A 24,828-nucleotide genomic window follows, 5' to 3' on the forward strand; every position below is an offset into this window, starting at 1 on the left:
TACTGGCCCCTTGAGGCGCATCACATGCCTACAATCCAAAATAAAGGGCCTTCCACCACCACCTGCTTCCTACCATGGTCAATTTTGTATCCAGTTAGTTGGCTTTCCCTAGATCCTGTGGGATCTGACATTCCAGAGCAGCCTCCCATGTGACAACTATTGCTCATAGTATATAATATATTCTATAATATCAACTCGTACTGATTTCTGCATTTGTCTGAATTGTTCTAGATTAAATTTAACTGCTCAATATAGTACAAGTTCTATCCTGATTCAGGTCAGTTGCATAAAAGAAAGATGAATGATCATTTAAGGAGACAACTTCTTACTTTGTCAGGCTGCTTTCATCAGGGACGTCCTGCTGCCTGGAGAGTGGGATGTTTGTGTGACCTCGTATGAAATGCTGATCAGAGAGAAATCCGTTTTCAAGAAGTTTAATTGGAGGTATCTGGTCATAGATGAAGCTCACAGAATCAAAAATGAAAAATCTAAGGTATGCTTTTTTCTCTTCACTCACTCTTCATCACATCCACCCCTTCCCATGTAGTAACCCAAAAGATGATGGTTAAGGTTTTGGTAAATCCCTATAAACCTCTTTTTTTTTAAACCTTGCCTCATGAGCTCCCTGTGATGAGGTAGCTTCTCGTGTGTTCAACCCAATGCCTGTCTCGTGCTTCCTTCTCATTTCTTCGATTACCGTGGCAGATCTGGCTTTAATTGCCTCTCTCCCTTGTAAAGTGTTTTTCAAAGCATTCTTTTTATAATGTCACAAGTTGTAGGAGTTAGAATTAGGCCATTCGGCCCATCCTGTCTACTCCGCCATTCAATCATGGCTGATCTCTGCCACCTAATCCCTTTTTCCTGCCTTCTCCCCATAACCCTTGACACCCGTTCTAATCAAGAACTTGTCATTCTCTGCCTTAAAAATATCAAGAAGTTCCTCCTCACTTCCTTTTTAAAAGAGCATCCTTTAATTCAGAGACTATGATCTCTGGTCCTAGACTCTCCCACCAGTGGAAACATCTTTCCACATCCACTCTATCTATGCCTTTCATTATTCTGTAAGTTTCAATTAAGTCCCCTCTCAACCTTCTAAACTCTAGCGAGTAGAGGCCCAATGCTGTCAAACACTCATCATATGCTAACCCACTCATTCCTGAAATTATTCTTGTAAATCTCCTCTGCACCCTCTCGAGAGCCAGCACATCCTTCCTCAGATATGTGGCCCAAATTTGCTCACAGTATTCCAAATGCGGCCTGACCAGCGCCATATAGAGCCTCAGTATTACATATCTATATGATTGTGTGGTGTAAATCACAGATTAAGTATTAAACCACTGTTTCATAATATGTTTGATATGTTACTGTAGCTGTCTGAAATAGTGAGAGAATTCAAAACGACAAATCGACTGTTGCTCACCGGTACACCTCTTCAGAACAACTTGCACGAACTCTGGGCACTGCTCAACTTCCTTCTCCCTGATGTCTTTAATTCCTCTTCTGTAAGTATTTCAAAGGCCAACCAACAGAGACTCGAGCGGTAACCTTTCATTCAAGTTAAATGGGACGTTCTGTGGTTGAGGAGTGGAATTTTGTCAGAGACTGTGTTGATCGGTAGAAAAGCTAGTATTTTAGAAAAAGTGCATGAAGGAGTTCCATGAAATCACAGCATGCGGTGGGTCGTTTTGCCCTATTATATTCATACCAGTTCTGTGCAAGAGTATTTCAGCTAATCTAACAGCTCAAGCTATTACCAACTATACAATTTAAAAATATATACTTTTCTCGTTCTCTTTTGCTTATCATGATTGAACCTGTCTCCACTATTCAATTGGCAGTGCATTCCAGATTCTAGCAACACAAAATGTCCTCTCAGATTTTAAATGCGCAGTATTGCATCTGTCTTTAATTAACTAGCATGTTGAATCTGCCCTTTCAGGTGCTTGACATAATTTGAGCAATTCTGTCACCTTGAATTCATAACTTCAATGATTTAAATTGCTCAAAATACTTTAACAAGAAGATGCAAATCAAAATTTGACATTCAGCTTTGCAATATCTTGGCATGTTTTAAGAAATGCCCGCATGAAGGATTTTAAAAAGGGAATTTTTAGTTCACAATTTACCATGTGATATTATAGAATATAGGATTGTTATCTGTGAGAGCTAACTGCAAATGTGGTCTGTTGTTCGATTTGACATTCTCTCTTTTTAGGACTTTGACTCGTGGTTTGACACAAATAACTGTTTTGGTGACCAGAAACTAGTTGAACGGTTGCATATGGTAAGTGTATCTTTTTTATCTCGCACTGATGCTATTAACTTGTAGATATAATGAGATACACCATAATTTGAGAAAAGTGTTTACTATTTAATCAAGGTGATTTGAGTAAAAAAAGATTCAAACTAATTTAAAGTAACAACAATTTATGAAGTAATGCATCACTCTTTATGACGTATAACTTTGAGGATTTAATATGCCATCGAGTATTTGTTTTATAGGTGTTAAATATGCTTGTTCAATATAAAGAGAGCCAGTGGATGTAGTGTATCTAAACTTTCAGGAAGCCTTTGATCAGGTCGCACACAGGAGGTTGGTGAGCAAAATTAGAGCACATGGTATTGGGGGTAGGGTATTGACATGGATAGAGAATTGGTTGACAGACAGGAAGCAAAGATTAGGAATAAACAGGTCCTTTTCAGAATGGCAAGCAGTGGTGAGTGGAGTGCCGCAAGGCTTGGTGCTGGGACCGCAACTATTTACGATATATATTAATGATTTGGATGATGGAATTAGAAGTAACACTAGCAAGTTTGCAGGTGACACAAAGCTGGGTGGCAGTGTGAACTGCGAAGAGGATGTTAGGAGGTTGCAGGGTGACTTGGATAGGTTGAGTGAGTGGGCAGATGCATGAAAGATGCAGTATAATGTAGATAAATGTGAGATCATCCACTTTGGCGGCAAAAACAAGGAGGCAAATTATTATCTCAATGGTGTCAGGTTAGGTAAAGGGGAAGTGCAATAAGACCTTGGTGTCCTTGTACATCAGTCACTGAAAGTAAGCGTGCAGGTACAACAGGCAGTGAAGAAAGCTAATTGCATGATGGCCTTCATAACGAGAGGATTTGAGTAGAGGAGCAAAGGGCTCCTTCTGCAGTTGTATAGGGCCCTGGTGAGACCACATCTGGAGTATTGTATGCAGTTTTGGTCTCCTAATTTGAGGAAGGACGTCCTTGCAATTGAGGCAGTGCAATGTAGGTTCATAAGGTTAATCCCCTGATGGTGGGATTGCCATATGAGGAAAGATTGGAAAGACTGGGCTTGTATTCACCGGATTTTAGAAGGATAAGAGGGGATCTTATAGAGACGTATAAAATTATAAAAGGACTGGACAAACTAGATGCAGGAAAAATGTTCCCAATGTTGGGGGAGTCCAGAACCAGGGGCCACAGTCTAAGAATAAAGGGGAGGCCATTTAAAACTGAGGTGAGAAGAAACTTTTTCACCCAGAGTTGTAAATTTGTGGAATTCTCTGCCACAGAAGGCAGTGGAGGCTAATTCACTGGATGAATTTAAAAGAGAGTTAGATAGAGCTCTAGGGGCTAGTGGAATCAGGGGATATGGGGAGAAGGCAGGCACAGGTTACTGATTGTGGATGATCAGCCATGATCACAATGAATGGTGGTGCTGGCTCAAAGGGCCAAATGGCCTCCTCCTGCACCTATTTTCTACGTTTCTATAAGCTGACATAAGAATTAAGAATTATAACTTAACAGTCCAATCTTCTTATGGACACAAAAATGGTAATTGAATTAACCCATTATAAATGGCGATCAAAACATTGTGTAGTGGCACCATTAGATATTTGGAATTATTCTTGGCTGTGGTAATGTGCTCACCTGTTATCAGTACCAACCTAACATGTATGGTAAAAAAAAAACTCCCTACTTGAAAGGGATTAGAATGTTTCTTTTATGGGTCAGTGGAGTGGACAATAGTAGTATTGGTGCTGGGAGCTGTACCAAATATGGATAACCCCAAAACTTGTTTTTGTGTCCCCATGGTGCTCCAGTCAGTTTTGGCAATGAGACCCATTAAGTTTGCCTCTGGTTTGTCGTGCATTCTGATCTTGATTCGGCTGCCCAAATCGTATGCGTCTAGGTCTGTTGCTTTTCTGTTAGAACTGCTACAAAGATGGGATGATAGGAGATTCATGTGTTACAAATTGCGAAATTTGTTTTCCGTATTATGGGGTGAAGAGGTAAATGGATTTTTGTTAGTTTTTTTTTAAGGCGTCTTTCTTGATGTACATTTTCATGGGTGAAGTAGGGGTTGAACTTGTTCTGCTTTTCTTGGTTTGGCGCATACCAAAAATGTTATCCTTGACTAGTCGCTTTCTCGGGCTTAATGAGTGTTTCCACCCTTTCTGTCCTACTTGATCCTACTTGTTCTGCTCCTACGTTCACTCCATCACCAAGACCAATTATTTCTATCTGAAGTACTGTTGTATCAAATCGATTATTGCAATGTTCTCCTTGCCACCCACTTTGCACTGTCTGTAAACTTGAACTTAAAAACTGGAATCTGATTCTCACCTTCTACCAAATACCAGGCTACACTTACACCTAGCCCAGAAACGTTTAAATCATTCTGTGATTACATCGATCCCTGTTGTAATTATCTCCTGATATCTCCACACTGTTCCAGTTCTGTTGCTTGCTCATCCTTCTTATTCATTACTGCACTGTTTCAACTGCTTGCTTCAAACTCAGGAATTCCCCCTCTAACCCTCTATCTTTTTTTTAAGATTCTCTTTAAAAGATGCCTCCTTGACCAAGTTTTTTGTAACCTTAATATTTCTTATTGATATTTTGTTTGAAGATGTGTCCATCAGGATTTTTTATATTGCACATGTGGTTTTCAAGTAACTTTTGAAGAATATACTTAGGCCTGTCTTTTTGCTATTTAGCAGAATAAATATTAGTTTGGGGTCCATTGTGTTTGAAAACTAAGTTATAAATTCTTACGAATGTGTAATTCTTTCAAATTCTCTCAAATTTAATTCCAACTAATTGGCATTGTCAGTGGGCACCTTTGTGAACTTGCTCTTCTTTGGATGCTGTGAGCTTGCGATAAAGTAGGTTGTACCTAACATGACTGTTGGAGGTACTTTTGATTTAAGTTTGGCTGCGTATGTCCATTTGGCTGAATTCGGAACCAGTATCTACTTAAATCGGCTTGGTAAAATATTTTAAAAACTTCTCTATAGTGTTTAAATTTAGAAATTTTAATTGCATTATTTTACTTGCCTAAATTGGCACCATCAGTGTGTAAAGAGCATGTATTCTAACCTGAATTAGGTATTGCGACCCTTCCTTCTCCGACGTATTAAAGCTGAGGTAGAAAAGAGTCTGCCACCAAAAAAGGAAGTCAAAATGTATGTAGGCCTTAGCAAAATGCAACGGGAATGGTGAGTATACAACCTGCAAGTAACAACATTGCATTATGAAGCATGGCATAATTTTTCACAATTCATTTTACATTAATCACAGTCATGCAATGCAGAAACAGGCCTTTTGGCCCACCATGCCCATGCTGACCATCTGTACTAATTCTATTTTCTGGCACTTTGCCTGTTGCCTTCTTGCCTTGGTGATTCAAGTGCTTGTTTAGATACTATATGATTATTGAAAGTATTTCTAACTGCCGCCTCAGGCGGTCTGCTCCAGATTCCAGTCAAGCACTGGGTGAAAACCTTCTTCCTTGGATATCCTCCAAATCTCTTATCCTTTACCTTTTCACCCGTTTTAGGCACCATCGTTTTGGTGGGATTTCTCACTACTACTCCATCTGTGTCCCTCATAATTTTGTATGCCTTGACTTCCTCTGCTCAAAAGAAACCTAACCCAGCTTCTCCAGTCTCTCCTTCACAACTTAAACACTTCACCCCTAACAGCATCCTGGTGAACTTCCTTTGTACTCTCTTCAGGACAATCATATCAATCCTATAGTGTGACAACTGGAACTGCACATACTACACTAGCTGTAGTCTAACCAACGTTTTCTATAATTGTGCACAACCTTACCTGCTCTTGTATTCTGCGCTCCAACTAACTAAAGCAAGAATCTCATATGCTGTCTTCATCTTACCAGTGCTGCCATCTTCACGCATCCTTTGGACTTTATACCTAACTCTCTGGCCCCAGTACTGCCCAGGATCCAAACATTATGTATGTCATAGCCTATTAGCTCTCCCAAAATGAATCGCCTCACATTCATCAGGGTCACACTAGGAAGGATTAAATTCCATCTGCCATTACTCTGACCATCAGTAAACGACCTTGAAACGTATAGATTTACGGTCTCTATCTCAAAAACTGTTCTCCCACTGATACTCCAACCACTTGTCTGGCTGCATTCCCCCAGATTTTGGTCTAATATTTCTCCTTTTCTAGTTACACTACCTACATATTTTATCCCTCTGTCTTTCATTTGAAGGCATTGAGAGCACTTGTGAACAAATGGAATGAATTCAACATTATAAAACTCTGTTGACTTACCCAATGCACTCTGAAATAAAGTTGTGATTCCATACTACAGTGAACTTCCCTTTTTGTGTTTGTTGCTGCTTGAGTCAAACTGACTTCTTTGATCACGTGGTTCATTCTCGAAGCAGCAGCCAGGTTTTTCAATGACACATGGATTTGGTCTTTTCCTGGGTGAAGATGACGATTCCAGTTTTTATTAAAGTTATAGATGCTCCTAAAGTTATAGGGCTCCTTTTCTCTTTATATTTTCCAACCTAATCGAAAAGTGATATCTGTGCTTAGGTTAGCACAACTCTCTTGAAACCATATCACTGAGATCTGCTGAGTTTATACAACATTTGTCCAGTTGTCAATGACCCTTCTAAAGAGGCTCTGTGTCACATCATATTGTAATTTTTGGTTAAGACCAGAACTAGAGTTACCACTAAGAATCATCAGAACCATCGGGGGTAACAATACAAGGTTGGCACCAAAAATCTGATAAGGAATGTGAAGCATCAAGAAGGTGAGCGGTCTGAATAAACCCTCAATGTTCCAACCTGCTTTACTGCCTATTAAGTTCTGTCAGTATCTGGCCGCTATTGTAATGTGGAACGAGATAACATGTGGAGTAACAGATATAAATAGTATAGATTCATTTAAGTGAGGTTAGATAAGCGCATGGAAGAAAGAAAAAACTTTTTTAAAGTGTTAAGAAGGAGGGGGCTGGTATGAAGCCTGATTTCCAGCTTTGAGTCAGATTACCTGTTTTGGTGTAATAAATGTTTATTCCAATGTAGTTGCTACTTGTTTTGTTGAGTGGATACCACTTAATGGTTTCTTAAATCACATGTGAACCCAATAATACACATCTTGGCAATCTGACCTTTCGTACCTTGGAACTTTATGGAATGTACATTCTGTCAAAGGGAGACACTCTGTGCCTTATGCACACTGATCTCTCTTTATTCACAAAATGCTGGAGTAACTCAGCAGGTCAGGCAGCATCTCAGGAGAGAAGGAATTGGCGACTTTTCGGGTCGAGACCCTTCTTCAGAAACGTCACCCATTCCTTCTCTCCTGAGATGCTGCCTGACCTGCTGAGTTACTCCAGCATTTTGTGAATAAATACCTTCGATTTGTACCAGCATCTGCAGTTATTTTCTTATACTACCTGATCTCTCTTTGGGTCTGCTTTTACTACTGCTTCACTGGTACGCGATTCAAGGGTGGCAATGGAACTTTGGTCTTTGTCCTAATGGCATACTCAAACAATTTTAAGTCACACACTTCTCTTGAAGAACTATAGGGAGAAAATATCACTTTTCCAAAATTTTAACTGTAATATTTCTTGCAGGTACACTAGGATTTTAATGAAGGATATTGACATCCTTAACTCCTCAGGCAAAATGGACAAAATGCGTCTATTGAACATACTAATGCAGCTGCGCAAGTGTTGCAACCATCCCTATCTGTTTGATGGAGCTGAGCCTGGCCCACCTTATACTACTGATACTCATCTTGTGATTAACAGTGGAAAGATGGTGGTATTGGACAAACTGTTGCCACGAATGAAGGACCAAGGTTGGCCGAGGCACTGTCTTTTATATTGTGTATATGATTATTAACTACACATCATCAAGATGTAAATTGGTTGAAGTTTTGGCATACATAATTAAGTTAATAACACTGGATTTTTCATTTAGACTTAACAGGCCTTGATAAGAGGAATGCTGATATGTTTCTTGGGAGATTGCTTGCTTTTTGTTTGTGTTATTATCTTAATTGTCCACCCGGTATGCAATAGATTCAAAATATAATCAATAAAGCCAGATTTTGGTGGCTAATAATTGAGCTTGCAGTGTATGAAGTAGATGAATGGCTAGTTGGATTGGAAATTGTCTTTGATATTAGAATCCTGTTTTGCAAGAGGCAGATTCAACTGAAAAGTCAGATACATAGACATAGACAATAGGTTCAGAAGTAGGCCATTTGGCCCTTCGAGCCAGCACCGCCATTCAATGTGATCATGGCTGATCATCCACAATCAGTGCCCCATTCCTGCCTTCTCCCCATACCCATTGATTCTGCTAGCCCTAAGAGCTCTATCTAACTCTCTTTTGAATACATCCAGTGAATCGGCCTCCACTGCCTTCTGAGGCAGAGAATTCCATAAATTCACAACCCTCTATGTGAAAATGTTTTTCCTCATCTCGGTTCTAAATGGCCTACCCCTTGTTCTTAAACTGTGGCCCCTGGGTCTGGACTCCCCCAACATCGAGAACATGTTTCCTACATCTAGCATGTCCAATCCCTTAATAATTTTATTAAGAGTAATGTTTCTGTAAGATCCCCTCTCCTAAATTCCAATGCATACAAGCACAGTCACTCCATTCTTTCATCATATGAAAGTCCTGCCATCTCAGGAATTAACCTCGTGAACCTACGCTGCACTCCCTCAATAGCAAGGATGTCCTTCCTCAAATTAGGAGACCAAAACTGTACACAATACTCAAGGTGTGGTCTCACCAGGGCCCTGCACAACTGCAGAAGGACCTCTTTGCTCCTATACTCAACTCCTCTCGTTATGAAGGCCAACACGCCATTAGCATAAGATTCTTAAAAAATCAGATAATTATAGAGCTAGAAGTTGAACAAATGTTAAATGGTAGCTTAGCCCACTTATCCAAGCCTAAATTGAAAAATCTGGAGCTCAATGCTCTCAAGACAGTGGAACTAATTGTAGACTTTCGAAGAGATCCTCCTCCCCTCACCCCACTCACCATCAACAACACCATAGTCACGTCTGTGGAGTCATTTAAGTTCCTTGGAACCATCATCTCCAGGGACCTTAAATGGGGGGCCACCATCGACTCCACAGTCAAAAAGGCCCAACAGAGGATGTACTTCCTGCGGCAACTGAGGAAAATAGGTCCTTTTTTTTAGGTTGGGACCCTTATTCAGTTCAAATACACACGAATTATAACCTGAGTTAGCAGGGTTAGAGGACAAATTAACTTTTAAATTCCTGGCTATTAACAGCGGTGGGGAAAAATAATATTTTTGTATTGCACTTTGGGCAATGTGGATTTTGAAGAATGTCATATCCACACAATGTGTATATGGCTAACTTTCACCAGTTTACGCTGATGTGCAATATTCATTTTCGTAGGTTCTCGGGTGTTAATTTTCAGCCAAATGACCAGGGTGCTGGATATTTTAGAAGATTACTGTATGTGGAAAAACTATGAGTACTGCAGATTGGATGGGCAGACACCACATGTGGACAGACAGGTATATTTCTTGCCTTGCACTATCTAAAGTTTGATGTTTTTCTTCAAGTTTCCACTGAAATTATTCAGTCAATAGTCAATTTATTTGTCACATACACAAATGTGCAGTGAAATGAAAAATTACCCGCAGTTCAACAATAAGACCAATAAGAATAATCAATTAAAATGCAATAACACATACAATCATAAATCAACACCAAACAAAAGAAACATCCATCACAGTGAGTCTTCTCCAGTCCCCTCCTCACTGTGATGGAAGGCCAGAATGTCTTCTCTTCCCCTGCCATCTTCTCCCGCGGTCAGGCTGTTGGAATTGCCACGTCGGTGCGTCATGGCTCCCGACATTGAAGCCCCTGCCGGGCGGAGAAAATCCCACGGCCTTTGTTCAGGCCGCGCCGGACAGTGAAAGGTCCGCGGCGGGCCGACCCAAGCCCCGCAATTCGGGGCGGGCGATGCCACTGCCGGAGCTCCCGATGTCGGCCCCCATCCAGGGGCCTGCGGGCTTCCGACTTCCAGGCGGCCCGCGCCGGAGACTCCGGAGACGAGTCGCAGCCGCTCCCGCAGCCTCCGAATGCAGCCAGCGCCGCAGGTGGTGAGTCTGGGCCGCGGGCTCCGTGTTATTATCTATATAGTGGAACCTTGATATAACATGTTTGCCAGAGGACAATGTTAGTATCCACATTATATACCGTCTCCAGTTTAAGTGAAACAAATATTTACCTCTTCTTGCTTGGGGGCATGGAAAACCCATGGTACATCCAACAATAGAGATAAAGTGGAATAGGTGATGTTTCGGATCGAGACCCTTCTTCAGACTGCAGTGTTTTACTACAGGCACGGAGTCGCGCAGCATGGAAGCAGGCCCAATTTGCCCACAATGACCAACATGTCCCATCTACACTAGTTCCACCTGCCGGTGTTTAGCCCATATCCCTCTAAACCTGTGCTATCCACGTACCTGTCTTAAACCTTGCGATAGTACCTGCCTCAACTACTTCCTCAGGTATACGTCCCATATACCTTTGTGTGAAAAGCTTATCTCTCAGGTTCCTATGAAATATTTCCCCCTTTATCTTAAACCTATGTCCTCTGGTTATCGATTCCCTTATCATATCTCCCCTATTTCCCCTATCATTACTCATCATATCAAGGTTTCATTGTACTAAAACTCCATTTATGGAATTGATGCTAATATATCAAATAAGGAACTAAAGCATACAATTTGCATCTTGTACTTTTGCAATGACAAATTGCAAGCCAATTGTAGAAATTGTTCCTCATTCTACTATGCACTTCTGAGACTTGACATTTCTCTCATCCCTTCAGGATTCTATTATTGCTTTCAATTCTCCTGGGAGTTCCAAGTTTATCTTCATGTTGAGCACCCGTGCTGGAGGTCTTGGTATAAATTTAGCTACAGCAGATGTAGTAATCCTCTACGACTCTGACTGGAACCCACAGGTTGACCTGCAGGCCATGGTAGGTTACTGAGAAATGATTTTCAAAGAGAAATGGCACAGAACCTACAAATTAAAAAAAAGTAAATGAAAACCACTTTTTCTATCAGCTAATTAGAAGCACAAAGATATTTGGAGGGTTTGAATGTTTCATATCCTTCCTGCAAAGGTTGGATTGTTAGTCGTTAAATGCAATTCGCTTTTATTTGGAATTTCTAACAATACAATTTTTAATAGAGGGAGATGATCTAGAGATAAGATAAGTTATATATGCTCAGTGTGAAATAAGATAGAGGATGAATTCCTTTAACATTTTTAACACCATGTGTTTATGCTTCTTTAACACTCTTCTGGAAGTATTTCAGCTTTTGTGGTATACTGCATGGAGCATGCAATAGCTTCTGGAAATACTGAGATATTGGGCAGCATCTCTGCAAAGTACAAAAGCAGTTAATATTTCTGCTTGACTGTTTGACATTTGTAAGTTATAGTTGCAGTGACACCAGAAAGTACTACACAAAACTGGCTTGTGTTAAGTGCTTTGGGATCTAATGCATGAGCAGCATTGCGATTTAAATAACATAGTGGCAATTTGTGAGTTTCAACTTAGTTTTGTGCTACCAACAAAAACAAAAGGCAACAGAATTGTTCAAATGCTTCACCCATTACCCTTTGCAGAATTAGGCCATTTAGCACATTTATGCCTGACAATGTGTTTGCGTTATTACATGAATCGGGCAATGCATGTGCCTGGCAGTGAGTAGATTCAATTAAAGTGAGTTTGATTGGACAGTGGATGTTAGGAGTGTTTCTCCACCCACACTTCACCCCCCTCTCCCCCCACCTCACTGCAACAGCTCATGATTTTACCTGGGCATTTAGAGTACACAGAGAATGTCTTTTACTCACCAGTACTGAAGCACTTTAATCAAACTTTACTGGACTTTATCTTGCACTAAACACCATTCCCTTTATCTGTACACTGTGGATGGCTTGATTGTAATCATGTATAATCTTTCCACTGACTGGTCACACAATAAAAGCTTTTTACTGTGCCTCAGTACACATGACAACAAACTAAACTAAGCACAGTTAGGTGGAAGTTATTTTATTTGTCATTTATTTTTAATTTTTTTGGTGTTGTGGGATTTTGGTCAGCATTTCCTATATATGTACTTTAAAACAAAGCTGTTTATACTAATTATTTAACAGCAATATATATGAATGATATTTGAATTTGACTTTCCTGCAATTCTTTTTAAGGATCGAGCTCATAGAATCGGACAATCAAAAAGTGTCAAAGTATTCAGATTTATAACGGATAACACTGTAGAAGAAAGAATCGTGGAGCGTGCTGAAATGAAGCTTAGATTGGACTCTATTGTAATTCAGCAAGGTTGGTATTTGTCTGCATTTGGATGGGGTGCTGGACCTTGGACTCACGTAAAGGTTTAGAGTTTTAAGTTCCAGAGTGGGCTGCTGGGTGGCGCAGATGGGCCAATTGTAGTGGTGCAGCAGTAGAGTTGCTGCCTTACAGCACCAGAGACCCGGGTTCGATCCTGACTATGGGTGCTGTCTGCATGGAGATTGTGCATTCTTCCAGTGACCTAATGAGTTTTCTCCGGATGCTCCGATTTCCTCCCACATTACAAAGACATGCAAGTTTGTAGGTTAATTGGCTTATTGTAAATTGTCCCAAGTGTGTGGGGTAGTGCTAGTGTACAGTGTAATAGCTGGTCAGCGCAGACTCTGTGCCAAGGGCCTGTTTCTATGCTGCATCTCTAAACTAAACTAAAGCTCAAAGAAATGAATACAGCTTTGTTTTGTATAAATTGTTGTACTTCCACCTGGAAAAAGTGTGACATTGATCTCTATTTTTAATGTGTTTCATTAAACATCAACTGCACCCCATACTATTCCTGGATTTGTAACTGGATTATCTATCTTAAGAGAGCTTCGCTGCCCTGCAAGGATTGTTATAATGGGGTTTTTTTTCCGATTAGACTAAAACTCTATTTTTTTTCTTATGGCACAATTCTAAACAAGAGTGAAATTATATAAATTTATACGATGGTTGTGTGCCCTGAGCCACATAATATGGTACAAGCAACTAATTACTGCATGCTGTCTACCTGTTGAGCTCGCAGTTCATACATCCACCCCTCAGACTGTTCTGATAAGCCAGGTTATACTTATTTTTATAAATGGCTGTCTTATGCATTCTCTGGTAAATTATGAAATTGTTCTTTTAGGAAGGCTGGTTGATCAGAATCTAAATAAATTGGGTAAAGATGAGATGCTGCAGATGATTCGTCATGGTGCTACCCACGTGTTTGCTTCGAAAGACAGTGACATTACAGATGAAGATGTTGATGCTATATTGGAGAGGGGTGAAAGGAAGGTAAAAACGACATCTTGATATTTTGGAACATGGATCCCATGCATTAATAATCCAAGTTATTTATTCACAAAATGCTGGAGTAACTCAGCAGGTCAGGCAGCATCTCAGGAGAGAAGGAATGGGTGACGTTTCGGGTCGATGCCCTTCTTCAGACTGATGTCAGGGGGCGGGACAAAGGAAGGATATAGGTGGAGACAGGAAGTTAGAGGGAGAACTGGGAAGGGGGAGGGGGTGGGGGGGAGGGGGGAAGAGAGGGACAGAGGAACTATCTAAAGTTGGAGAAGTCAATGTTCATACCGCTGGGCTGCAAGCTGCCCAAGCGAAATATGAGGTGCTGTTTCTCCAATTTCCGGTGGGCCTCACCATGGCACTGGAGGAGGCCCATGACAGAAAGGTCAGACTGGGAGTGGGAGGGGTAGTTGAAGTGCTCAGCCACCGGGAGATCAGGTTGGTTAAGGCGGACTGAGCGAAGGTGTTGAGCGAAACGATCGCCGAGCCTGCGTTTGGTTTCACCGATGTAAAGAAGTTGACACCTAGAGCAGCGGATACAATGGAGGAGGTGCAGGTGAACCTCTGTCTCACCTGGAAAGACTGTTTGGGTCCTTGGATGGAGTTGAGGGGGGAGGTAAAGAGATAGGTGTTGCATCTCCTGCGGTTGCAGGGGAAAGTGCCCGGGGATGGGGTAGTTTGGGTAGGAAGGGACGAGTGGACCAGGGAGTTACGGAGGGAACGGTCTCTGCGGAACGCAGAAAGGGGAGGGGATGGGAAGATGTGGCCAGTAGTGGGGTCCCGTTGTAGGTGATGGAAATGTTGGATGGATGATTTGTTGGATACGCTGGCTGGTGGGGTGGAAGGTGAGAACGAGGGGGATTCTGTCCTTGTTACGAATGGGGGGAGGGGGAGCAAGAGCGGAGCTGCGGGATGTAGAAGAGACCCTAGTGAGAGCCTCATCTATAATGAAAGTGGGGAAGCCCCGTTTCCTGAAGCCTGTCTTGCTCATTTTTTTAAAAAAATCTTCCCACGATGATCTTGAAAGATTATGGTGATTCACTCATGACTATTTAGCTCGGTGTCGTTTGTCAAAATCTTTTGAGGAATGTCCTTTTCAGTAGGTGATACATAGAAGTTTAGAAGCTATGTTCTGGGCCACAAGTGAAAGAGCACAGAACCAGAGGGTAATTTAAAACTCATGTTTCTGAAGGTCCCATGTAACCCTGATCTGCCAAACTCCAATCAACTACAGAAAGGAGAGCAGTGCATTTAGCCCATAGCCATCCAAACCTTTCCCATCCACGTATCTTTTTAAAAGTCTTTTTAACTTCGTCATTATACCCATGACAACAACATCCTCTGGCAGCTCAATCCATATACACAACACCCTCTGTGTGAAGAAATTGTCCCTCAGTTCTCTTTTAAATCTTTCCCCTCTATACGCTCTAATTCTGGAAAATTCCACTGTGGATTAAAGACTGTGACCATTTATCTTTGCTTGTCATGATTTTGTAAATCTCCAATAAGGTCACCCCTCAACCTCCTACATTCCGGTGAAAAAGATTCCAGCCTCTCCTTATAATTCAAGTCCCCAAGTGCTGGTAACTGGGTGCCTTTTCCAACTCGATAAGAAGGAATACAATCATTCCTGCAAGTGAATGACAAGTCAATGAAAGAAAGATTGCTCCCCACTACTGCACTAACCTCTGATCATGAAAGCCTATGAGATAAATATTTGGATTTGTTTCTTACACGTTGTCCCTTTTTCATCTCTTGGAATTAGAGGACTCTGTCGAGCGATTATTTTATTTACTTCATTACTTAATATTACTTTACTTAATTACTTAATTCATTAAGTAATGAATTCATTACTTAAACATTGCCATCCGTTTTGTTCTATCATCTTCTGCAGACAGCTGAAATGTCAGAAAAGCTTTCAAATATGGGTGAAAGTTCGCTCAGAAACTTCACCGTGGAAACGGAGGTCAGTGTGTACAACTTCGAAGGTGAGGACTACAGGGAGAAGCAAAAGGTGAATCGTGAGTTGCTTAACTTTTACATTTTAAATTCAGCATAGTAAATAAAACATTTTGCTTAAATAGAAATGTTTTCTCCACAGTTGGCCCTAACTGAATGGATTGAACCCCCTAAACGAGAACGAAAAGCAAATTATGCTGTTGATGCATATTTCAGAGAAGCTCTACGTGTCAGTGAGCCAAAAGCCCCCAAAGTAAGTCTGATCTTTGGTGAAATTAGACTCATGTTGTCTCTGCTTTATTACTAGTTGAGGGCTTTCGGTGTGAGAAAATTATAGATATTACAGATATTAATGGAGATTGGCATTGCATATTAATGATCTCACTGGTAACATTTTAAGAGGAATTTTTCATTTGTGGTGTAATGGGTTAAATTATTCAATGGGCTAAAGTGATCTCCCATTTCTAGTATCAGTGCATGTTTTGAATAGAAAAACAATACCTGCAAAGATAGAGTTTAATGCTTCCTTGCTTCTTACAGTATTCTATAATCGGTTCTCAGGAATGTTTGCTGAGCCTAAACGTTGAGTTTCCATTTGCATAGATGCTTGACTGTCTGAGTTCTTGCAGCATTTCTGTTTTGTGTTTTATAATCAATCTATGTTCTGGCTTAAAAATTGTAAGGGTATCTGGGTGCGAAGTGTGGCGGTGGGGAAATTGCTTACCTGCCTGTGTCTAGATGGAGTGGGAGGGGGGGGGGGGGGGCGTTAGGTTTAATGCCTTACTGGATTTGGAAAGAGGCGACATTGGTCTTGTATGTTCACAAGTTACTTTTTTTTGTACTGGTATAACATTTATGTGTTTATACTTTTTTATTTTGCCAGGCTCCACGGCCACCAAAGCAGCCTAATATTCAAGATTTCCAATTCTTTCCCCCTCGGCTGTTTGAACTACTAGAAAAAGAAATTCTTTATTATCGAAAAACTATTGGCTACAAGGTACAAATAATCCTTGGCTAGATAATTGTTTCCCAATTAATTTGGGTATGAATAGAGTCACTGTTTTATATTAATGCTAACTATTCAAATTTGCAGTATTCACAGCAAGTGCCAACCTTTAGAAATTAGGAGTCTGTCTATTTCATAGTCAGGTTGACTCTTAGTATTGTTGCTTGCTGCTCCATAAATGGCCACCATGTGGTGCACAAGCTTGGCAGAAAGTGACCAGTCCCCCAGTCACAATTTTCCCCGTTTCTTCCACCAAACACCTTACTTTGAATGTGCTCATTGTTTATTTGTGATTTAAGTGGCTGCATTATCAAGTAAATTCTAAAATTGAGATGGGAAAATGTTGACGTCACAGAATTTACTTCCAGGATATTTGCCATATCATTGGATTAACTTAGAGTTGAGAGCTGGACAGAACATGGTGGGCAAGTGTCTATTTGCTGGGTAAAGGTTAAAAGTCTACGGGCTGGTTTGATTTAATCCATATTTGAAATGAGTAGAATTTATGTAAAATTCTTGAATTAGTATGGTGATTCAATTATTACCTTTTAGCCCAGTGTCCTTTGTCAAAATAGTTTGAGGAATGTTCTGGTCAGTAGATGATGTTTAGAATTTAGACTTTGTTTAGAATTTGTGTTCTGGGCCACAATTGAGAGAATAGGGAGGTGCAAAGGTGCTGTGGTAGAGTTGCTGCCTTAAAGCGCCATAGACTCTGGTTCGATCCATAGACTCGGGTGCTGTCTGTACATAGTTTACACGTTCTCCCTTTGATCGCACTGCAGAGTACAGAGTTTAGGCAGCTGCTCTTAGGAGGTTGAGAAACGTACATCTTTGGGGCGGCGCAGTGGTAGAGTTGCTGTCTTACTGCGGCAGAGATCCGGGTTAGAACCTGACTACAGGTGCTGGCTGTACAGAGTTTGCACATTTTCCCCGGGTGCTCCGGTTTCCTCCCGCAGTCCTAAGGTGTATAGGTTGTTGGGCTAATTGGCTTCGGTAAGAATTGTAAATTGTCCCTAATATGTAAGATTGTGCTAGTGTACAAGGTGATTGCTGGTTGGCGTCGACCTGGTGGGCCAAAGAGCCTGTTTCCATGCTGTATCTCTAAACTAAACAGTGAGCCAGAGAGTAATTTAAAACTTTTATGTTGCTGTAGGTCCCACGTAACCCTGATCTTCCAAACTCCGCTCAAGTACAGAAAGGAGAGCAGTGCAAAATTGACGAGGCCGAACCCCTAAACGACGATGAGCTTGAGGAGAAGGATAAGCTGTTGACACAGGTACGGTTACTGTTTCTGAATGTGGTGGCATTTCTTACAGAAGACTATAAAGCTTTTAAGTCGGTCTGAAACATTAATAATTTATCTCCCCTTACATGCTGCCTGTCCCACTGAGTATCCCTAGCAATTTCAGTAGAAGAGAAGGGTCTCAACCTGAAACGTCACCCATTCCTTCTCTCCAGAGATGCTGCCTGTCCCGCTGGGTTACTCCAGCATTTTGAGACTAACTTTGGTTTAAACCAGCATCTGCAGTTCCTTCCTACACAGTTTCAGTATTTATTTAATCTTTCCTGTAGCTGCTTATGAACACACTATGGAATGCTCAAACCTTTGGTGATAAAAAGGAACTGCTGATGCTGGTTCATACCAAAGATAGACACAAAATGCTAGCAGGGGTCAGTGAATATCTCGGGGAAAAAAATAAAGGTTCTGCCCTGAACTGCTGCCTAATCCTTTTCTCCAGCGATGCTGCCTGGCCCGCTGAGTTACTCCAGCATTTTGTATCTATCTCTGGTTACAGATAACCTCGGGTAGGGAAGTTCCCTGATAGGCTGATTGTTGGCATGGGGCAGTGTGATCCCATGAGGGATACATCGTTGCAAACTATGGAATTGGTTAACTGGCCGTTAATGGAGGAAGGGGATTGGGTGGGGTGGGGTGCAGTGGGTAGAGTGAAGGGAGGGGAGTGTATGTACAAATGACCTAAGATGAAATAATTCAATGTTCACACTACTGGGTTTCAAGCTACCGAAGTGTGAGATGCTGTTCCTCTGTTTTGCATGTGGCCTCACTCTGGCAGTGTAGAAGGCCAAGGTCAGTTTGGGAAGGGGAATTAAAATGGTTGGCAACCGGGAGATCCTGTAGATCCCAGTGAAAACGGTCACTGAGTCTTTTGGTGTTTGATATAAAAGTGATAGGGAATTACTCGTCAAAAGAAAAGAATGCCTATGCCAAAACTGAGGGATTTCACCTTTCTTTGACTGGTGTCTATTGGAGAAAGATTGAGCATTTGTTTTCTGGAGAAATGAGAGAGCATAGTGATTGCCTTAGAATTTGCAGATAGTGAGACATGCCTTGCAGGAGAGATACAAATAATAGAACATAAATATGAGATGCTCAAATCCAACAGGACATTTTTAGAGCGTGGAAGGTCCTGAAGGGAGCAGTTGAAGGCATCCTCATGCTGATAAAATTAGAGTAGGAAGGCACTTGTGTGCAGCATTAATAACTTTCATTTTATTCAAACAATTTCACATGCTTGAAATCTGTGATAAAAGGAAATCTGGAAGACATCTTGGCCTTTCGGGCAATCTCTGAAGAGAAAGACATGAATTTAAGTAATTTGTTTCGGTGGTCATTGTCAGCTTTCATCCATGCTAAATTACTTAAACCAAGCACTAAGGAACTGGTAGAACCGCAGCTTAATAAGATTCTGCTCTTTTTCCTTAAAACATTGGAATCCAGTGTTTCCACATTTGATGGACCCACACAGCTAGTATTGGTTGATATATTCAGGACTGACCTACAATTTTGCAATTTCTATCGCTATGTGAGTATGCTGGAATATAGAAACAAAGAACTGCAGATGCTGGTTATTGCACAGAAGGACGCAAAATGCTGAGTAGCTCGGTAGCTCATGCAGCATCCCTGGAGAACATGAATAGGTGACACTTCTGGTCGAGACCCTTCTTCCAAAAGAAGTTTGAAGAAGGGTGTTTGCCCGAAATGTCACCTCTCTCCTTTCCCCAGATATGCTGCCTGGCCCGCTGCGTTACTCCACCTTGTGTCCTTTTACGCTGGAAGGTTAGCTACATCCAAGATGTCGGTTTTGGCTGAGTAGTAGTAGTATTCTTTCTGCTGAGGTGGACGATCTCAATTTCAAACTCTACTGTAGAGACCAGAGTTCAGAGTTTAGGCAGCTGCTCTCAGGACGTGCCATGATGGTTGCTAAACCTACATCTTTGAGGTGTCATGGTGGAGCAGCGGTAGAGTTGCTGCCTTACAGCGCCAGATATCCGGGTTCAATCTTGACTACAGGTGCTGTCAGTACGGAGTTTGTATGTTCTCCCCATGACCACGTGGGTTTTCCCCGGGTGCTCCGGTTTCCTCCCATACTCCAAAGACATACATACAGGTTTGTGGATTCATTGGCTGCAGTAAAATTGTAAATGATCCCCGATGTGTTGGATTGTGCTGGTGTGCGGAGAGTGCTGGGCGGCTTGGACTCATGGGCTGAAGGGCTGTATCTAAACTAAACATCTGCCATTCATGGTGGATTTAGAAGATCCCACAACACCAACTGAAATGGAGCACAAGCTATTACTTTGTGTTCTCCTGACTAGTATTTACACTTCAACCAGCATCGCAAAGAGATCATCTGATCTTTTTCTTTGTCTTAAAGATTTTTTAGGATGTTATCAGGCAATTGAATCATCCTACTAACAACTAGAGAGCAGTCCTGAGCGACTACCTACCTCATTGGAGACCCTCGGACTATCTTTGATCGGACTTTAGTGGACTTTATCTTGCACTAAACATTATTCACGATATTCCCTTTATCGTGTATCTGTACACTGTGGACGGCTCGATTGTAATCATGTGTGGTATTTCCGCTGACTGGTTAGCACGCAATGATGGATTTTCACACGTGACAATAAACTAACTTCAACTCAGTTGAATGGCGGCCTGGGGTCTCCTGAAGGACAATTTCTTTATACATATTTCATAATTTACATTTCTGGGGTTTAAAATCTGTCCCATCACTTCACACAGAATCAGCAAAGATTCTTCCCATTTTTAGTTGATCACTGTTGACTCGTATATTTTTGCATGCATGTGACACAAAATAAAATACTCTACAGGGCTTTACCAGCTGGACGAAAAGAGACTTTAATCAGTTTATCAAAGCAAATGAAAAGTGGGGCCGTGATGACATTGAAAATATTGCCCATGAAGTAGAGGGGAAAGTTCCTGAAGAAGTTATTGAATATTCTGGTAAGGTTTTTGACCTGTATTTAACATGTTGCATACATTGTTTTGCAAAGTGTGGACTTTTCTTGTCGTTTGTTTTCATTGTTTATGGTTGGATTTTTTTTTGTCTTTCTCAGCTGTGTTCTGGGAGAGATGTAATGAGCTCCAAGACATTGAAAAAATTATGGCACAAATAGAGAGGGGAGAAGCTAGAATTCAAAGGAGAATTGGCATTAAAAAAGCACTAGACACCAAGGTACGTTCAAAAATGTCCCGATTCCCGATTTCTGGTATTGGAGAATAGTGCAGATCTTGTTTGCATGCACATGTATTTTTATTGTTCTTGATTTCCAGTTTTACCAATGGTGATATTTTGTCCTTATACAGATTGCCCGTTATAAAGCACCTTTCCACCAGTTGAGAATTGCATATGGCACAAATAAAGGGAAGAATTATACCGAAGAGGAGGACAGATTTTTGATCTGCATGCTGCACAAGTTGGGCTTTGACAAAGAAAATGTTTACGATGAGCTTAGACAGTGTATTCGGAACTCTCCACAATTCAGATTTGACTGGTTCCTGAAGTCAAGAACTGCTATGGTAACTGCTTTAGATTTTACATTTTAACAAGATAGTCTTTGTCATACTAACTTGGTTCTAATCATTTTTGTTTTTAATAAAGCATTGAATAATTAAATGACTTTGCTTCATTGGCACTTCTAGGAGCTCCAAAGGCGGTGTAATACTTTAATCACTCTAATAGAAAGAGAAAACCTGGAACTTGAAGAAAAGGAGAAAGCAGAAAGAAAGAAGCGTGGACCAAAAACCGCATTGGTAATTTTATCCACAAAAACGTTGCATATCAATTAATGTGTGTGCGTCTCTGTCCCTCTGTTTGGTGATGCTTCATTTCTAATGAACACTCTCCTGCCACTGATTCACTGTACCAGCACTAAATCAGCTTTGGCTATTGTAAGATTACTAAATGGATTATTAATTATTATTGATGTTGCACACTTTAAATTTAATGGACATTTTAAACTCAAATCCAAGCAGAGTACAGTTAGTGTAGCTAAATTAAGTATTTGCACCAATCATGGACACTGCTTTTAAAGAACTCTGGAGAAAAAGGATAGGACCCTTCTTCAGACTCGAAACATCACCTATCCTTTTTCTAGATGCTGCCTGACCCGCTGAGTTACTTCAGCACTTTGTCTATCTTTGCTATAAACCAGCATCTGCAGTTCTTTAAGTCAACGTCCCTTTTAATGTGGCCTAACTGATTCTCAACTTGAATGTTTTTTGTTTTTAAATTTTGCACAACTTATGAAAGGAATATGGAATAAAGTTTTTAAATTTCCTAAATACTGGCAAATCAATTGAACTCGGGCTGTTTTTGGATGTTGGCAATTGTCACATTCTGTTTGAATGCGACTCTGAACCAAAGCTACTGATGTATTGCCATTCCCAACGAAGAATAGAAGAGTACCTTTAGCATAAAGTATTATCCTCTGGAAGCTGACGGTTATTTTTGTCTGACTGGCTTGCGAAAATGTATTGCCCTGGTATGAGGCATGGTTTAAGGAGAGTAGATTTTGTTAATTTTGTTTTAGAGTGCTGCCTCGGTGCCAGAGATCTGGGTTCAATTCTGACTTCTGGTCTTGTTTGTGTAAAGTTGGCACATTCTTCTTGTGACCATGTGGGTTTCCTCCCCCATCTAAAAGAAGTGCACGTTTATAGGTCAATTGTCCTCTGCAAAATTGCCCCGAGTGGACGCAAAAGTGGGATAACGTAGAACGAGTGTAAACTAGGGTGATGGATGGTCGGCGTGCACTGAAGGCCCTGTTTCCATGCTCTTTTAATTGGAAACAATCCGTAAACTTCCTTGGTTTGAACAATATTAGTTTGAGATTTTATTTTTAACTGACATCCAAAGTTTCGGTGTCATGGTGTTGATTCCTGCAATCCTTTCTGCGTACCAAATATCCTGCATATTATCACCTTCTAACGGAAGCTGTGTCATTTTGTAACATTTATACGGAAACTAATTTGAAGTAATAAGCTGCGTTTTGCCAAACGCTGGCAGGTGGGGCGAATGTAGATGTAGGTGTGGCTAAGTTGGGCTGAAGGATCTGTTTGTGTGAATAACTGACTCGGAGTTCTGATCTTCATTTCAGGCACAGAAACGCAAATCAGATGGAGGACCAGATGGACGTGGCCGAAAAAAGAAGCTAAAACTTTGAGTTGTCTATGCACATCATGTCTGCATAGTTAATGTATTTCAGTTCTGAAGATGTATAAAGGCTTTGATAGAAATCTCGTATGTGGTATTACAACATCATTCCCACTGTGCTAGTAGGAATTAATGTAGTCAAGAGTTTATTGAATTTTAAACAGCTGTGCTGAATATTTTTTACCATGTAATAAAATGGTTTCCATTCAAATGTATGGATTATTTCTATACTTTTCAGTTTTATAGTTGAACACAATACAACTTTGTCCTGTTGCCAGAGGTGTTGTGGTTTTTATTTCACACTTTGGTAAAAAGAACTTGGATGCTTTGAAACCCAGAGTATTTCTACTCATTACTTTATTGAAATGAACTGCCCATGAGGCAGTGGGAAGGCCCAGTTGAACCTTTAAGTGACTGCACTCCTTTTGAACTAGAAGCTTGGAGGATGGGTGCTGTGTACATTATAACAAGGACGCTATTTTGAGGAATTGCATCCAAATAAGCCTTCATTGCTGTATTTGCAATCCCACCTTCCTTACTAAAAGGTCTGACTGAGTATGAGTAACATGGTCTGCCTGAAACAATGTTTTAGCAGCAGTAAAAGAGTCTGCAGAATGTAATAAGCACTTTGGAATTGGCTTGGTAAGGTGTGTCAAAAATTATTTCCAACATTAATACTGCCGGAACTATGGGTGTATGGATAGTTGGAAGTTGGGGACAAAAGGAAATGCTGCTTCTGCTGGTGTAATTGATCCTGATCTCTACTCATTGTGCTCATGCTTTAATGTAAACATTAACCCTGATGTCCCTCAAGCAACCTACCTACTACTTTTCCAGTAAAGTTGCAGGAATTGGTCTGGATGTTGGGGCAAGGCAGATTACAATACCATTAAGCAGGAACTAGGGAGGGTAGTTTGCAATCAGTTATTGGATAAGTCCACAGATGATGACATGGGGGAGTTGTTTAAAGCCCAGCTGATCATAGTGCAGAATTGGTGTAAGGAGGGTCAAGGATGACAAGCTAAGGGACCATGGATGATCAATGAGGTTGCAAACTTGGTCAGGATGAAAATGGAAGCATATGTCAAGTTTAAGGAGGTGGCATCAGATGGGGCTTATGAGAAACTAGACCGAGTGGGCCCGTTGGGCCCGTCCTCGTAGGGTTTCCATTGTAACCGGGAGGGGAGGAAAGGGGGAGGGTTGGGGGAGGGAAGGGGGAGGGAGGAGGGGAGGGAGGGGGGGAGGGGAGGGGGGAGGGAGAGGGGAGGGAGGGGGGTAGGGGGGAGGGAGGGGGGAGAGGGGGGGATGGGAGGGGGGAGGGGAGGGGGGAAGGGAGGAGGGAAGGGGGGGAGGGAGAGGGGAGGGAAGTGGGTAGGGGGGAGGGAGGGAGGGGGACCTCCCCTTTTCCCAGTACCCCTCTTTCCCCGTTGGGCCCGTCCTCGTAGGGTTTCCATTGTAACCGGGAGGAGGGGAGGGCGGGAAGGGGGAGGGAGGGAGGAGGGAGGAGGGGAGGGGAGGGAGGGGGGAGGGGAGGGAGGGGGGTAGGGGGTAGGGGGGAGGGGGAGGGAGGGGGAGGGAGAGGGGATGGGGAGGGGAGGGGGAAGGGGGGAGGGAGGGGGACCTCCCCTTTTCCCAGTACTCCTCTTTCCCCGTTGGGCCCGTCCTCGTAGGGTTTCCATTGTAACCGGAGGGGGGG

General features: G+C 41.6%; 1 protein-coding gene across 1 annotated transcript in view; it reads left to right on the top strand.

The window, feature by feature from the left end:
• The window catches only part of LOC144595956 (SWI/SNF-related matrix-associated actin-dependent regulator of chromatin subfamily A member 5), a 38,147-nt gene extending 14,805 nt beyond the window's left edge, over positions 1–23,342 (top strand). Inside the window, exons 7-24 of the mRNA XM_078403935.1 lie at positions 338–493; positions 1,371–1,502; positions 2,216–2,284; positions 5,362–5,471; positions 7,886–8,112; positions 9,701–9,822; positions 11,148–11,300; positions 12,542–12,674; positions 13,531–13,679; positions 15,583–15,702; positions 15,790–15,900; positions 16,531–16,644; positions 17,807–17,929; positions 20,791–20,923; positions 21,037–21,155; positions 21,287–21,499; positions 21,623–21,733; positions 23,077–23,342. Coding sequence (XP_078260061.1) covers positions 338–493; positions 1,371–1,502; positions 2,216–2,284; positions 5,362–5,471; positions 7,886–8,112; positions 9,701–9,822; positions 11,148–11,300; positions 12,542–12,674; positions 13,531–13,679; positions 15,583–15,702; positions 15,790–15,900; positions 16,531–16,644; positions 17,807–17,929; positions 20,791–20,923; positions 21,037–21,155; positions 21,287–21,499; positions 21,623–21,733; positions 23,077–23,142 — 2,361 coding nt within the window. The 3' untranslated portion in view covers positions 23,143–23,342. The remainder of the gene's footprint in view (positions 1–337; positions 494–1,370; positions 1,503–2,215; positions 2,285–5,361; positions 5,472–7,885; positions 8,113–9,700; positions 9,823–11,147; positions 11,301–12,541; positions 12,675–13,530; positions 13,680–15,582; positions 15,703–15,789; positions 15,901–16,530; positions 16,645–17,806; positions 17,930–20,790; positions 20,924–21,036; positions 21,156–21,286; positions 21,500–21,622; positions 21,734–23,076) is intronic.
• The last annotated feature ends 1,486 nt before the right edge of the window (positions 23,343–24,828 follow it).

Source organism: Rhinoraja longicauda, chromosome 1, assembly GCF_053455715.1.
Source record: "Rhinoraja longicauda isolate Sanriku21f chromosome 1, sRhiLon1.1, whole genome shotgun sequence".
Taxonomy (NCBI): Eukaryota; Metazoa; Chordata; class Chondrichthyes; order Rajiformes; family Arhynchobatidae; genus Rhinoraja; species Rhinoraja longicauda.